Source organism: Drosophila melanogaster, chromosome 3L, assembly GCF_000001215.4.
Source record: "Drosophila melanogaster chromosome 3L".
Classification (NCBI taxonomy): Eukaryota; Metazoa; Arthropoda; class Insecta; order Diptera; family Drosophilidae; genus Drosophila; species Drosophila melanogaster.
Window position 1 is genome coordinate 4,443,709 of NT_037436.4, and position 16,611 is coordinate 4,460,319.

The 16,611-nt window shown below is 44.2% G+C and overlaps 3 protein-coding genes and 1 long non-coding RNA gene across 6 annotated transcripts, besides 1 other annotated feature; 1 reads left to right on the forward strand and 3 right to left on the reverse strand.

Annotated features, from left to right (window-relative positions):
* Nucleotides 1–2,287: 2,287 nt before the first annotated feature.
* On the reverse strand, nucleotides 2,288–2,687 carry lncRNA:CR45739 (long non-coding RNA:CR45739). The gene has a single exon (NR_124783.1). It is a non-coding gene; the product is annotated as a long non-coding RNA:CR45739 (long non-coding RNA).
* Nucleotides 2,688–2,864: 177 nt separating this feature from the next.
* CG12607 (uncharacterized protein) lies at nucleotides 2,865–4,364 on the forward strand. Of its 3 annotated transcripts, none has more exons than NM_001274486.1 (3): nucleotides 2,865–2,969; nucleotides 3,469–3,879; nucleotides 4,087–4,364. In NM_001274486.1, exons 1-3 carry the CDS (start codon nucleotides 2,967–2,969, stop codon nucleotides 4,090–4,092), a joined length of 420 nt encoding a protein of 139 aa, NP_001261415.1. In that variant the 5' UTR covers nucleotides 2,865–2,966; the 3' UTR covers nucleotides 4,093–4,364. The 3 variants fall into 3 exon arrangements, with proteins under 3 accessions (NP_001261415.1, NP_647903.1, NP_001137884.1); NM_139646.2 differs by having other exon boundaries at nucleotides 4,190–4,364; NM_001144412.2 differs by having other exon boundaries at nucleotides 3,469–4,364.
* A 3,904-nt stretch (nucleotides 4,365–8,268) lies between these two features.
* Nucleotides 8,269–12,996: a mobile genetic element.
* A 472-nt stretch (nucleotides 12,997–13,468) lies between these two features.
* On the reverse strand, nucleotides 13,469–14,455 carry CG11345 (uncharacterized protein). Its single transcript, NM_139647.3, has 2 exons — nucleotides 14,402–14,455; nucleotides 13,469–14,337 (listed from the first exon to the last, which is right to left on the reverse strand). Exons 1-2 carry the CDS (start codon nucleotides 14,402–14,404, stop codon nucleotides 13,612–13,614), a joined length of 729 nt encoding a protein of 242 aa, NP_647904.2. The 5' UTR covers nucleotides 14,405–14,455; the 3' UTR covers nucleotides 13,469–13,611.
* Nucleotides 14,456–15,484: 1,029 nt separating this feature from the next.
* On the reverse strand, nucleotides 15,485–16,609 carry CG15022 (uncharacterized protein). The gene is made up of 2 exons (NM_139648.2): nucleotides 16,537–16,609; nucleotides 15,485–16,474 (listed from the first exon to the last, which is right to left on the reverse strand). The coding sequence occupies exons 1-2, from the start codon at nucleotides 16,537–16,539 to the stop codon at nucleotides 15,590–15,592; spliced, it is 888 nt and encodes a 295-aa protein (NP_647905.1). The 5' UTR covers nucleotides 16,540–16,609; the 3' UTR covers nucleotides 15,485–15,589.
* Nucleotides 16,610–16,611: the final 2 nt, after the last annotated feature.

Here is a 16,611-nt window from a genome sequence, read left to right on the forward strand (position 1 = left end):
TACCCCAAATATTTTGAGGTGTTGCAATAAATATTTCTGGGCCTAGATCATCATTACTACCCTACGAACGGGTAACTAAACTTTGTCCATCACTGTTTATTATGTTTGTATATATTTCTTGACAAGAGTATGCAAAAGTTTTCAATTGTCTTTTCAACATGATATATTTGCCATGCTTCAGTTGTTGTTTGTTATAATTTTTTGCGTAAAATATTGAATATTCATATTGCCGCTGGTAGACGTCGTGGTGAATGTGCGGAAGCTTTGTTAAATAAAGAATTCCACATACTACTATTTACGAAGCATTGTGTCTAGAAACGTGATAAAATAAAAACACGGGAAAGGTAGAATGGCTTGAGAATCTTCGCTTGGACAAGGTCAAAATAAAATTGTATTACAACGCCACACAATGTCTTCGCTTTTAAACTAGCTCATTTTACTAAGAAAGATGTCAAGACATAAACGACCGTTAAAAATGTTTTATTTTCTGTTTATTCACACGCGCATATTCAAATGCTAAACACAGCTGGTGACCAGAAAACGAGGCGTGTCTTACCCCAAACCAAATCTCTTGGCAGCAACTGCGGCTATAAAAGAAATATTCAAAAAGCACGGGGCTGACTTTGGAATCCTTATCAGGTGACTAAAATCGCTTGTAAACACACCCAACCAGAAATCGATCGCCTATGAAATCTGTGTTGTATTTAACCCCGGTCGCACAACAGGTCGCATGCTTAATATGTATGAACGTTTAGAGCAAAACAAAACGAATTTAGAGAGGCACGTGAAATTGACTGGATTCTGGCTATGGGCAGGCATAAGGTAATAAATTTCAAGAATCTTCGATTACCGGCATTTAGCCAAAAAAAAAAAACTTCTATGGCGGCTCAGGGCTTTTGATTCACTTGGTGCGATATCTGGTTCCTGTATGCAAATTGGGCAAAAGTAGTCACCTTGTTTCCGTACACACAAGACACGATGATGGAAAGATCAAAAACATATTTTACGGGGATATTTATTTTATATTGGCATTAACATAAATAAGAGTCAAGAGTCCGTTAATATAAATGTTATCACGAAGCAGACAGCTGCACTATATCGAAATCGATTGTTGGTCGCATAAATCTGCCCCGCCCTTGTCATTGATTTACGAATGTATAGACTTATAACCATAGGTAGAACGATGCTTTTTAGACGCAAATGACACATTTTGCAAGTCAAATCGCTGACTCAATAGACAATGGCCGCAAATGGCATAAGCAGTCAATAATGAAAGTTTCGCGGGAGATCAAATTTATGAATTTGAAACCTAAGATGCCAGCGGACCAAAGCATTATTAATTACATTTTAAATTTTCTAATAACCGTAAAAACACACGATAAATTGTTGTTTGGTGTTTATTATTTTGGGTAGATTATGAAAAATGCTGCATAAAACTTGTATGTTTCATCTCTGGCCGTTGACAAATATTCCATCAATCAATGCAAGTGAAAGGCAGCAAAAATGATGTCACACGATGGGGTCAGAACCATTTTAAAGTGGGCTTATAGCCATAGTTATATTCATGGTAACATCTTTACAAAGCCCGTTGGTATCTGCGTCGAAAATGGCTTAACAATTTCCTGTCTTAGAGCCACTTAATCTTTTCAGGACGGCCTTGATATCAAACAAATCATTTTTATTGGCACTGCATCTATGGCTCAAGTGGATTCATTCACTTGACGGTGGCAGGTGAATGTATTTCCCCACACACACACATGAGAAACGGAAATGATGTATGACCAAAAGCCGTTAAATTTGCTTATTGTTGCCACTAAGGTCAAGTGAAGATACAAACAATCATGCCAGCAGTCAAACCAATGAATGAAAGAGGGGGCTACCAGGTCGGCTGGCAGATGGGCAAGCAATCTACAAATTGACATGGTGAAGTCAAGTTTTGTCTTATTGAAAACATAATCAGTACGCTTGTATCCAAGCTTGGGCTATCACTTCGATGACTAATCTTTCCCTTGGATAAACTCTGGCAAGATTTTAGCATACTGGAATAGAGCCACTTCAATATGAAAATATTATTCTAATAAAAAATTATGCAAATTACTTCAAGCAGGAGACAAAATGAAAGACTTAGGAAACAAACTTTAATTGAGGCACGCGCTGTGAAGAGACAAACGGCGTTAAAATCAGAGTACATACACTGATAAAAATTGAGTAAGGGGAATTTTATTTGATTTAAATGAAAATTTTATTTCCTGTTCTTGAAAATCAAAAGACTTAAGACACGAACATTAGTTAAAGAGTAATTGTGTGAATGAAATCTTTCGAATCCGATTTCCTGTAAATGTCACATTTGCTTAAAGAAATTGTATTCGATATTTTCAAAACAAAAGACTTAGGCAACGAACATAGCCAAAAATCACATAGCCCTCTTATTAACATTTATTTCGCCACCTTTTGAACAGTGTAGATCTCTAATATTGTGGGCCTTTTTATTTGTGCGTCATGACTCGTGACGACATTTAAGTGATTGTCCAAAGGGTCCCGGCAGCATCTCACAGCCCGTCGGCATCTCCAGCATCCTCTTCTAGTCGCCGATTCTTCTCAATTCGATTCGTTTCATTTAATTTAAATTTTGATTTGAATTGCCTCTGCTGCCGTTGTTGCTTTTGGTGCTGAACGTTGCCGCTTCTGCTGTTAAGATTTTGTTTTTGCCTTATTTATAACGCGGTGTGCGGTTTGTGTCTCATCGGGTTTTGGTTTTTGGCGGTCGCCGTCGCTCTGCCCAGACTCTCTTAGACCCACGTAGCGAACTGAACCGAACCGGACGGACTGAACGGGCGATATAGTATAAATTTCATACCCACTGACCAGCTCATCATCATTTGTGCTTTGAACTTCTTAAGTGTAAATTGCTCGTTTGCTTCTGCTCGAGAAAATTTCGTGAAACCCCAAAACCAAAACAAACAAAAATGGTATGTGATCCTTGCAACAAGGACAACGAATTTTAGTGATATGCTGCTGTTTTAACCAGGATAAAAACGAAAAACAAAAGACCAAGTGAAACGTGATATAGAACTATTCAAATTAGAAACCCAAAAATAACTCTCACCACAAGTGCCAACCAACCCGGACTCAAGTGCTCTAAACGACTTCATCAACGCGCTGTCCCGTTTCTAGTGCTCCTCGGGACTTGATTCACTTCACACCCGTGCCGAAGCCACGCACATGATTATGCTTCAGAATGTTCTTAAAATAACAATCTCACTCACTGGCAGTTTTTGAAATATCTGTTAATTTGTATATAGCAGATTTTGACTTAAACTGAGGTCATCCATATGGGATGATAATATAAAAAGTTGTGTCCCTCAAATTGTTATAAGTCTTAGACTTATTGCAGTTAAGGACATAGTCATTCAAGCAAAGAACTAGGTAGCAGAATTGATGGTAAATATTCTCCTTTTTTTTTTGCAGAAATTCTTTTTGCTATTGGCTTTGGCCCTTGTGGGCATTGCTGCTGGAGCTCAGCTTCCTGACTCCGCCACCCAGGGACCCAATCCTCAGGATATTGCCACCCCGGAGCCGGAGTACATTGATATCGACGAACCTGCACCGGTGGCTGCCGCACCTGCTCCTCGTCCTGTGGCCGCTGCTCCCCGTCCCGTCTTCGCCGCCCCTGCTCCCATCGCTCGGCCAGTTGCTCATCCAGTGGCTCGCCCCGTGGTTGTGGCCCAATCCTTCGTCCAGCAGCCCGTCCAGCAGCAGATTGTCCAGAGGGCTCAGTACGTGGCGCCGGTGGCTCAGCAGGTGGTGTTGCCGCAACAGCAGCTGGTGGGACACACCTACAACAGCAGGGCTGGATACCAGTACCGCCGTCCAGTCTATGTAAGACGTTTCTATCGCCTGCGCCGCTACTAAGAGGACGCAGCTAGATCTTAACTATATTTAATACGTGCTCGACAACCCCAGTAATTCCTCCTATTTTGTCGTTTCTCTTCCTTCTCCTCCACTCCTCACCTGCCTGAATCAACTCTCTACGCACCAATCTTCAACTCAAAAACCAATCAAAATCAAAACCCAAACCGTATCAAGCATTAACAATTATCCAAATCAACACACACATTATCACGCACTGATCCACACTATCAAACTGTCCAACTATCAAAATATCGTATTATAACTATCCTAATCCTAGAACGAAACCATCAAAGAAACGACCAACAAGAAGAAGTCAAGATCAAAAGCATAAAGAGCGAAGTACAAAGAGACAAATGATGTTCTAAAGACAAAGATCGAAAAACGAAGTATTCAGTTATTGTTGAATTGCCCAGTAAAGTACGAATAAATAAACGTAAATTATTTGTAAAAATGATAAACAAATTTTTGGTTCAACTATTTCATTCATCTACCAAGGCCAATCAAACTGGTCGGAAAAAACGGGGGAAGAGTATCAGGTTTTAATTATATTATTCACAGCTCATCAAAGCACAATAAAGTGTGTCGAAATTGTACAAAGATTCGTTCTCGATTTGATGAGTACCCCCCATCGGCATCATCGTTGCTGGTTCCTCATTAATCATGGATTGCCATGAGGAAAATGTACTTGCCATCTAATATGGACATTTGCATACGGAAGCTGCGTATCTGAGCACTTGGGGTCGACTTATTAACAAGTGGCTGGGAAACAATTTCTGTGTTGCGTGGTGTTGGCACTCATTAAGACTACACTGGGCTTAAGTGGTGCGTCTTATTCGGCTAATTAGGGAGAATTATTTATGCAGCTTCTTGCACGACTCTTGACGGGTCGTAAACCGAAACTAGCCGCAGCTTAAACAAATAGAAATACATAAATCTACTAGATTACTTTCAAAATACATTAAGTTTAACCGGTTTAGACATCTTCTGAACCTGCCAAGTTGTCCCAAAAATACACACAAACGACCACTGGCCACATAGTCAAATCAGAAGTGTAAACAATCCGATTTAAAAGCCATAGTCTGTCCGGGTGGTCAGCTTTTGAGACAATGTACTATTGATTGATGGATTGATTGTCAATTTGATTGCCTTGCCTCAGCTTCTATTCAGGGGCATTAACAGTCACTTTTGTCAGTGAACTATGACAAACTGGGTCTTGATCCATCCATTCCATTCCACTTCACTCCACTCTACTCCTTTGTATGGATGGCAGTGGTGACAGGCGGGAAATTCATCATCGGAGGTGCTTCCGTCTTGGCTGGGATTTTTATTTATTCCCTGGTCAATTGGCATTAATAGATCGTTGTGGCCTAATGACTGAATGTTGATTACACGGACTTACACACCCATATTGCAACTTGATTTTAAAGTAGTAATTTGTAACCGGACCTTGTTTTTTAATTTATAATAACATTACAGCACTTTTCTCACAACCAGCATTGTTGAACGCTTTATGTGTTTAATTGCTAAAGGATTTTCTTCTCATAACTGCTAAAAATCAAAACTGTTATACTCTCATGTTTAAAAGCATACAATGGGGCAGCATTGCAAATTAAGTTGCGTTTAGATATTTTGACGAAAAATAGGCTACACTAATTAAGTAGACTTTAAAAAAAAATTTGAAAAATTGATTTCGCTAAAACCATAATGCACTAGCCCAACATATCCTGTATATTTTAATAAGCAACTTTATATAAATATATATGTCTAAGTGATACCTCAACTAATTTTTATTACGCAAACAATACGTTTTCGGCTGTTTAAAAGAAGTCAGTGCAATTAATACATACCGCATGAAAAAAGGCAAATTAGTTTTATTAATGGTTTTGTAATCTGAATATCGTGTAGGTCAGATTTAATAGCCATTTTAAATTACATTTGATTTATTTTTTCTGTTCGTGTTGATGGATTTATTTCAATTTTATTTTATATTGTTAATTGACTGCTCGAACATAATTGCCAGCATTATATTCATCATACGCAAAGTATGCACAATCAAACCCGAAATATTAATGTAGTTATGATCCACGTCCACGTCTAGAATGATCCGATATAAGCTAACTTTCAATTAGCATTTCGTCTCAAATGCATCAGCAAAATGATCGTGCCAAAAAATAAGGAAACAAATAGTTGGTTTCATTAGTGGCGAATAAGAAACAGGCTAGACCGCCTGTTCGAGTGGGGTCATCAGTTTTTCGGTTTTGCTTTCTAAAATCAATGATTTGACAGATAATTTATGGGCCATGTTTATTTAAACGGCGCTACTAAGAGCAACAACCGTAGATAAAACTCTTAAGTAAATCATTGTTGGGCGTTCAGCCAAAGATAAACGTAATAATCTTATTAATTTGCATTTGCTGACAGAAAGAAGCGGGTGGCTATAAGGGAAAACTGGTTCCCAGCCATTAGATCATGAAGTTGATTTGCATAAGAGCAATTCATTTTGTCAACAAACATTCCACGGGCATCTTCTCCATTGATGGCAGCACCGAAAAAATAATGTTTAACTTCCTGATCGCATTAATTTCACTTTCACAGCGATACAAAAAGGTTCGTGTCTAACAATACGCACCTGACAAAGTGGATTAAGTGAAATTAGTTTTCGCGGTAATAAACTTATGGACAAGACCAGAATACTGGCACACATAGCAAATAGTGACCCCCCAAGTCACTAACAGTGAAATAATAGTGAAACGAAAACATTTTCATTCAAAAATACAAAGTTAAGTTTCTCGAACTGGGGCTCCGCTGCCCAGCTGCCACGCGATCGCACAAACAGCTGTTTGCGAGCTTAAAGCTTTCTATCCCAGGGTTCAAGTTTTGGCTAGAACCCTGGTGATTTGGTGCACACTTCAATATGAACACTTTAAATGAAACCGCTGCGGCTGATGAATCGTTGGATACTGCGTTTCTCTCGAGCCCCCAATGTGCTGCCCCGCAGCGCTTTCAAAAAATAAAGCGAAAGTCTCGTGCTTCTCCGGAGACTGAAAGGAAAAAACCCAAATCAACCATCGGCAAACAAGGGGAAAACCCTTCGGCTACAGAACCTAGATATGGCGGCAATTCAAACCGATTTGGTTTACTTGCGCATCTCACAGCTGACAAACAAGTAGGCAATGAAATTGGCGATCTGTATGACCAGCCCAGTACCAGTCATCAAGCTGCAATTGCTGCCGCTAAGCGGGATGCAGCCTCCGCTGGTACCACTAGCTCAGCCAAAAAGGCGCAGTCCAAACCACCTCCTATAGTAATGGAGGGAGTGGACGACGTATACCTGATGATGCAGAGCATCGAAAATATAGTGGACCTAGAAAAGATTGAGGCTAGGGCGTCAATTAGGCTACACTAATTAAGTAGACTTTAAAAAAAAATTTGAAAAATTGATTTCGCTAAAACCATAATGCACTAGCCCAACATATCCTGTATATTTTAATAAGCAACTTTATATAAATATATATGTCTAAGTGATACCTCAACTAATTTTTATTACGCAAACAATACGTTTTCGGCTGTTTAAAAGAAGTCAGTGCAATTAATACATACCGCATGAAAAAAGGCAAATTAGTTTTATTAATGGTTTTGTAATCTGAATATCGTGTAGGTCAGATTTAATAGCCATTTTAAATTACATTTGATTTATTTTTTCTGTTCGTGTTGATGGATTTATTTCAATTTTATTTTATATTGTTAATTGACTGCTCGAACATAATTGCCAGCATTATATTCATCATACGCAAAGTATGCACAATCAAACCCGAAATATTAATGTAGTTATGATCCACGTCCACGTCTAGAATGATCCGATATAAGCTAACTTTCAATTAGCATTTCGTCTCAAATGCATCAGCAAAATGATCGTGCCAAAAAATAAGGAAACAAATAGTTGGTTTCATTAGTGGCGAATAAGAAACAGGCTAGACCGCCTGTTCGAGTGGGGTCATCAGTTTTTCGGTTTTGCTTTCTAAAATCAATGATTTGACAGATAATTTATGGGCCATGTTTATTTAAACGGCGCTACTAAGAGCAACAACCGTAGATAAAACTCTTAAGTAAATCATTGTTGGGCGTTCAGCCAAAGATAAACGTAATAATCTTATTAATTTGCATTTGCTGACAGAAAGAAGCGGGTGGCTATAAGGGAAAACTGGTTCCCAGCCATTAGATCATGAAGTTGATTTGCATAAGAGCAATTCATTTTGTCAACAAACATTCCACGGGCATCTTCTCCATTGATGGCAGCACCGAAAAAATAATGTTTAACTTCCTGATCGCATTAATTTCACTTTCACAGCGATACAAAAAGGTTCGTGTCTAACAATACGCACCTGACAAAGTGGATTAAGTGAAATTAGTTTTCGCGGTAATAAACTTATGGACAAGACCAGAATACTGGCACACATAGCAAATAGTGACCCCCCAAGTCACTAACAGTGAAATAATAGTGAAACGAAAACATTTTCATTCAAAAATACAAAGTTAAGTTTCTCGAACTGGGGCTCCGCTGCCCAGCTGCCACGCGATCGCACAAACAGCTGTTTGCGAGCTTAAAGCTTTCTATCCCAGGGTTCAAGTTTTGGCTAGAACCCTGGTGATTTGGTGCACACTTCAATATGAACACTTTAAATGAAACCGCTGCGGCTGATGAATCGTTGGATACTGCGTTTCTCTCGAGCCCCCAATGTGCTGCCCCGCAGCGCTTTCAAAAAATAAAGCGAAAGTCTCGTGCTTCTCCGGAGACTGAAAGGAAAAAACCCAAATCAACCATCGGCAAACAAGGGGAAAACCCTTCGGCTACAGAACCTAGATATGGCGGCAATTCAAACCGATTTGGTTTACTTGCGCATCTCACAGCTGACAAACAAGTAGGCAATGAAATTGGCGATCTGTATGACCAGCCCAGTACCAGTCATCAAGCTGCAATTGCTGCCGCTAAGCGGGATGCAGCCTCCGCTGGTACCACTAGCTCAGCCAAAAAGGCGCAGTCCAAACCACCTCCTATAGTAATGGAGGGAGTGGACGACGTATACCTGATGATGCAGAGCATCGAAAATATAGTGGACCTAGAAAAGATTGAGGCTAGGGCGTCAATGAGCGGTGTCCTAAGGCTTTACGCGGCTGACGCTAATACATTTCGCACCATAGTGAACTGGCTCGAGATCGAAGAGTATGAGTTCCACTGCTACCAGCTTAAAGAGGACAGGCCTTACAGGGTATGCGTGAAAGGCCTGCACCACAGTACGCTACATCACCAAATCAAGGATGAGCTGGAAAAGATCGGGCACAAGGTTCTCGATATTCACACACCGCTTAGGCGAAACGAACCGGGTACCTCAAAAGCGTCGCCAGTCAATATGTTCTTCCTAAATATTGCTGCTGCGGCAAACAATAAGGAGATCCTGGCGGTAAAGGCACTATGCCATATGAGAGTAGTTATTGAGCCTCTCCGCAAGCGTAACGCTATTGTCCAGTGCCATCGTTGTCAGCAGTTTGGCCACACAGCCAAATACTGCCGTAAGGCCCACATTTGTGTGAAATGTGCCGGCGAACACCCAGCCAAGGACTGTACCAGGCCACGCATCGAGCTGTGCACTTGCTACAACTGTGGCGGCCAGCATCCTGCAAACTATAAAGGTTGCAGCAAGCTACAACCGTTCCTGCAGCGATCCAGACCCAGAAGTGGAGTGGCTGGAAGAACAGAAGTAAGCGAGCGACCAACTCCACGGGGCTTAGCTGGAGGTAAGGAGATCCCCTCTTCTCGAGGCGGAATATCTTATGCAGATGTGGCTAGAGGGTCCATTCACCACAAGCAACCAATGAGCCTGACGCACCAGCAACAGAAGCAACAGCAACAGCCCTATGATGGAAGCCCCAGTCGTCAAAGGAGCCGCAGCCGGACAAGGGCGTCTAGGGGTACACTCCAGCGCTCGACGGATGCTAGCAGCAGCATTGAAGCCATCCTGCAGACGCTTAATGAGAACATTAATTCTTTGCGCTCGATTCAAGAGAAGCAAATGGAATTAATGATGATGATGATGAAGCAACAGCAACAACAGTCACATCAGCAGGGGCAGATTATCAATCTGCTCACTACTCTCCAAGCGCGTCAAGCGCCATAATGATGCCGCTGCGCATCCTAGTGTGGAACGCCGACGGCGTATCCACGAAGTTGCCTGAAGTAGAGTGCTTCGTGCGACGTCACGAAATCGATGTATTACTGCTCAGCGAGACACACTGCAAGGGGGCAGAGACGCCTAAGCTATTCGGATTTGTAGCCTACACTGCCAATGATCCGAGTGGTGGCAACGCCAAAGGCGGAGCAGCTATCTTAATCAAAAATAGCCTTGCCCACTTTCCGCTAACACCAATAGCCACTGCCAAGGTGCAACTTGCGCCGGCGGTTATTGAAACGGCACTTGGTCCTATAAGCTTTGGAGCGGTCTACTGCCCACCGAGATTTGCATGGACTACGGACGAGTTTAAGGACATTTTGGAAGAGTTCCAGACGAAGTTCATTGTTGCAGGCGATTGGAACGCGTCCCACTGGCTCTGGGGTGCGGGAAGGAGCAACCAAAGAGGCATTGCATTAGCGAATCTCGTCCTAAATTCGGAGGTGGACTCGCTAGCAACAGGAGGACCAACAAGATACCCGTACGGCTGTAGAGGCTCACCAGGGTACATCGATTTTGCACTGACAAAGGGTGTGCTGGGCATCCACGCTAACATAAGTGCGGTTGTTGAGCTTAGCTCCGACCACCTGCCTCTGGTAATTACGCTGGATGCGGGGGCAATATCCTACCCTAAGATGGAGCGGCTTATCACTAGGCGTACTAACCTGGAGGTATTCCAATCGCAACTGGAGTCCACACTGCCCCTCAACACTGCCATAAACTCTGGACAGGACGTTGATGATGCTATCGAACTGCTCACCAACAATATCAAGTCAGCAGCTAGATTGGCAACTCGCAGCATATCTCGGCAGCCCGCGGCAGATCGAATCCCAATACCCAGGGAGATCCTGCTGCTTATAGCTGAGAAGAGGCGCTTACGCACTAGGTGGATGAGGTCTCGGCACCCGTCGGACAAAACGGAATGGAACCGAGCTCTGAGTAGGCTCCGATGCGCGTTGGTGCTGCACAAAGCCGCATGGTTCGACGAAAGGCTTGCCAATACCGGAGTCGAAAGCGAAGCGACGCATTCGCTGTGGAAGGCCACGCGCGCAATCAAAAGGCGTTGCACGAGGAAGGCGCCTCTAGTCGATAGCAACGGGACATGGTGTCGGACCGACTTGGGACAAGCGGAGGTATTCGCTGCGCACCTCGCCGAGCGATTTCAACCATTCAAGCTTGCCAGCCTGCAACAGGTTGAAGAAACTCAGGACCAGCTGAACCAAGCGCTTCAAATGGATATGCCAATCACGCCGTTTGAACCCTGCGAGGTAGCCGAAGTCATTGTGCGCCAGAGTAACAACAAAGCACCTGGACATGACGTTATCTGCAACGCCACATTGAAGGCCCTGCCCAGACAAGCGATCCTCTACATAACGTTGGTTTTCAACGCTATTGTGAGGTTGCAATACTTCCCTTATCAGTGGAAGCTCGGGATAATCTCCATGATCCACAAACCTGGCAAGCCGGAAAGGGAGCCCGCCTCCTACCGGCCGATCAGTCTCCTCCCTTCAATTTCGAAGGTGTTTGAGAGACTGATTGCTGTCCGGATTGTAAGGATTATGGAAGCCCAGGGGATTACCCCTGAGCACCAGTTCGGTTTCCGTGCTGGCCACTGTACTGTCGAGCAGCTCCATCGAGTCGTCGAGCAAATTCTGACTGCCTACGACAGTAAGGAATATTGTAACAGCCTCTTCTTGGACATTCGAGAAGCGTTTGATCGAGTGTGGCACATTGGACTCCAACTGAAAATCAAGCAGACGCTGCCTGCTCCATATTTTGGGTTGCTGAAATCGTACCTGGAAGGAAGGAGGTTCGCTGTGCGCTTTCATTCAGCAATTTCCACCGAGCACAACGTGGCAGCTGGTGTTCCACAAGGTAGTGTCCTCGGCCCCCTGCTCTACTGCCTGTATAGCCACGACATGCCGCAGCCAGATGTAAGCCTTTACGGGAAATCTATGTTGGCCACATTTGCCGATGACGTGTGCGTCACCTACAGGTCCCGATGCGAGCACGACGCAGCCGATGGTATCCAGGACTTTGCATACCGGTTCTCGGAATGGGCAAGACGATGGAATATTGGCATCAATAGCAGTAAATCCAACAACGTCTGCTTCACTTTAAAGCGGAGAACGCCACCGCCCGTCTACATCGAGGAAGTCCCCGTACCACAGCCGAACGCAGCAAAGTACCTTGGAGTGCTTCTGGATCGCAGACTCACATTTTCCAAGCATGTGACCGACATCAGAACGCGCCTACGTGCTAAGGTGGCGAAGCACTACTGGCTACTTTCTTCGCGCAGTAAATTGTCGCTATCCAACAAGCTGACAATTTACAAACAGATCCTAGCACCAAACTGGAAGTATGGGTGCCAAATCTGGGGCTTAGCCTGCGACAGCCACATCAAAAGGATCCAGGCTATTCAAAATAAGGTAGCAAGACTCATCACCGGCTGCGAGTGGTTTGTTCGAAACACCACCCTGCACAGAGACCTGAAACTCGCAACGGTATTTGACGAAATAAACAAGCACTCGAGCAGATACCATGACAGGCTGGAGCGCCACAGAAATCGGCTGGCCAGCGCTTTAAACAGATCTCGCCCACCAAGGAGGCTCAATAGAAGGCAACCGAGGGATCTCATTACCCGATCTCCTTTGACAAGGGTCCGCAGAAGCTGACGCTTATCTTAAATCCTATTTGTTATATGTGATTGTTATGTAATTGTAGTTAAATTACTGTAAATTTGAAAAAGCTAACTATAGTTAGCCGGCGAGCCCAAATGGGCTGAATTAATAGATAAGAAGGACACAAAGGGGATTCAAGACTTCCCCGTATGCCTTAATAAATAAATTAATAATAAAAACTTTCACAGCATTGTGGGCGGATTAAAACAAAAAAAAAATAAAATACTTCCAATGGTCGGGGGCGTATCATCACACCTCTTAAACAATGCCAGCGATTGTCTCGAGCAATTAAGGTGGTATCATAAATTATAAGAATGTCGTTTATTGAAGCTCAGCCACAATTCGACCCATAAAACTACAGCTTATTATGGCTGCTAAGTTCAATTACTCAAAGCTGGATTTTGTTTGGGTTGTCAATAAATCAAGCCGGAATTGGCCATAGAGCATTACTCAGTGTAGTTCCCAAAATAACCACAGCTGGATTGTCCATGAATGAAACTGTTCTGCCTCGGTCTGAAATATAATTTTAGCACTCCCGAGGCAATTATGCTGTCTATCGTGGCACTTGAGCCGAGTTCGTGGTCATGGCCTCTTTTACGATAGGATTTTCCCTTCTCAAGTTCAAGATCAGAACAGGATATACATATAACACGCTTGGGAAACTACGTTTTCGCAGTGCTAAGCTTTATTTCGTTTTTAGTGCAGGCTGAGCTAGGTAAACAATAAATAACTACAGGTAAATACACGTCACACTCAAAGACAACAAATAAAAAATGGCTGAGGATGATGGCTATTTAGAAGAGGAACGGCTGAGATGGCGCATCGTAGTGGTATCCATCATCATGGGACTCCACGATCTCCTGGGGTGGCAGATAGGTGTTTACGGGTTCCTCCAGAGGTGCGGCGTATGAAGGGATCGGGATCTTGAAGGCGGGCACTACAGCTGGTGCGACGTAACGGGGCTGCTCCACCACAGGTGCAGGTGGCAGATAAGCGGGCTTGGGTGGGTTGACCTTGACAGCCGGTGGTGGAGGTGGCACATAGGCAGGCTTGGGTGGGTTGACCTTAACAACCGGTGGTGGAGGAGGCAGGTAGGAGGGCTTGGGTGGGTTGACCTTCACAACTGGTGGCGGAGGAGGCAGATAGGCAGGCTTGGGTGGATTGACCTTGACAACTGGTGGCGGAGGAGGCAGATAGGCGGGCTTGGGTGGGTTGACCTTAATCACTGGTGGTGGAGGAGGCAGATAGGCGGGCTTGGGGGTCCTGACAACCGGGATCTCAGGTTTCACGGTCGCTGGTGGCAAATAAACTGGAGGAGGCACGGTCACAGGAGCCTCACGAACGGTCACTGGTTCTGGAGGCAGATAAGCCGGAGCCGGAGTGGGCAGTTCAAAGGGGATGCTTGGTGGGTCATAGTTGTAGCCAGGATGGTCATGGTGATCATGGTGGTCATGACCGAACAAATGCGAGACATCAGCGGCTACCAGAGCCAAGCTGCAAACAGCCAGCATAAGGACTTTCTGAAATATACAATAAAATCAATTTAACACGCTGAGCTATTATCCTTGGAGAGTAAACACAAACCATTTTTCTGTTGGAACGTTCTTGGTGCGACGACGGCCTCTACCGAAGTGATACAGTTTCCGGCAAGTGCTTCTTTATTTATACAGTTAGAGAACCTGAACCTGAATCAGTGGTCGCTATAAAGCGATCGCGTCACGTTATTACCTCTGGCCAACGCCGACGCCGCGAGAGACGATCTGACTGCGATCCGTCTATATCCAAATGGCCCGGTTGTCAGCTAAGCGGCGTTTAGGGGTCTCGCCCCTTTGGCAGCCGGTATTGGGAATTGGCATTCAATTTTTATTAAATCTCTTAATTCGAAGTCATCTCGTTGCGTTGGCTTTTGTTTTTTTTTGGCCCGACCAGGGAGCTCTTTATGGCTGGGAGCCATAAACGTGTTGGGTTTTACGATCACCGCTGCGTTTGCCAAGTACTTAAAATAGTTTTTGGTTAGGCAATTATTGGGATAAATAGTTTATCGTACTTTTGGAGTTGTTAGACTATTTATTTCGTATGCATTAGTCATCATGTACCTAAGAAATGTATAACATTATTGATACATCACTATCAGGTTTTAATTAAAATGCTTAAAGACAAAATGAAAGACAAATCAAGTGTGCTATTAAAGTAACCTAATGTTTAAACATTTAAACTTTAACCCTTTTCAAAAGAGCATACTCAATTCGTTAGGGGCTTAATTATTTATTTCTGTCTAATCTTTTCATGGCACCTTTAAAAGACTTGCCCCATCTCTGGGCAACATTGAAAGAGGTCAACTGTCGTCCCATTGCCGATGGCTGCAATTGGCGATTAGCGATTTTGGTTCGGTTTGAACCTTTCTGTAACCGACACCGATCAATCCCTATAAATATATTCAAACCAAAACTCACATCATTTTTCATCCAAAAAGACAGTAATTATCGACACTGCAGGTGATGATCGAGCTGAACTAAAGCTAAAACCGAAGCCGTTTGGCTATTTCGGTTGATTGGCCGCAATTAGATTTGGAGGTCAGATTGAAATCCACATGGATCCCTTGGGGGCTGGGTGACAGCAATTTGGGTTTGATATCTTTGACCTTGAGGATGGGGAAAGAGTGCGAGTGGTGTAATACTCCATTTTATTTTTTGTTAAAAATGCTTTTAATGTGTACAGCTTAAAACTAGATGCAGTGCTTGTGGTTTGGTTTTTTTTCGGTGGTTGATTATCCTAATGCCTGAAACGGCGAAGTGGAGGCTTGTAGTGGTAACCAGGCTCGGCGTCGTGGATTGGACTTGGTGCAGGGCCCAAGGGCAGTGCATAGGATGGAATCGGTATGTGGAAATCTACCTCAGGCTGGGGTGGCAGATATTTTTGTTCGGGCTTAGGAGGCAGATACTTCTCGACGGGCTCGGAAGGTGGCAGGTACTTAGTCTCCGGCTCGGCAGGAGGAAGATACAGCTTCTTGGGAGCCACTGGTGGGGGTGGAGGTGGTGGTGGCAGACTGGGTGCAACCTTGGGTGGCAGATACCTTGCCACTGGAGCAGGTGGCAGATACTTCACCTCGGGCGTCGGAGGAGGAAGGTACTTGGACTCTGGCGGACTGGGAGGCAGATATGTGGGCTTGGGCGCCACAACTGGAGGTGGTGGTGGAGGAGGCAGGCTGGGAGCGACCTTGGGTGGCAGATACTTGGCCACCGGTTCGGGGGGCAGGTACTTCACTTCAGGCTTTGAGGGAGGCAGATAAGTTGCCTTGGGCGGTGGAGGTGGTGGCGGTGGCAGGGAAACCTTGGGCGGCAGGTACTTCTGGCGAGGTTTCTCTGGAGGTCCATAGCTATATCCGCTAGGGATATCGAACTTGGCCTCTTGATGATGATGATGGTGGTGATCCGGCTGATAGTGCAGATCAATGTGCAGATCATGATGATCGTGTGACGAGGGAGAATGGTGGTGGGAATGGACATCATAGTGGTGGTGATCATGATCGTGATCGTGATCATGGTGGTGATGGTGATCATGGCCGTGATCGTGGTAACCTCCTCCGTACAGGTGGGACACGTCTGCCCGAATACAGATGGCAAAGCCTGCCAGAGCCAAAAGGATCAGCATGGGTTTCTGTAAAATAACCAACCTCCTGTTAGGTCATCTTTATTAGAGAATATGCCGCTACTGTTTACCATTTCCTTTAAGAGATAATCCACCGATCGAGATGATGTTGCTGCCGTTTGATGACAGCAGGTAGTAATGTCAAT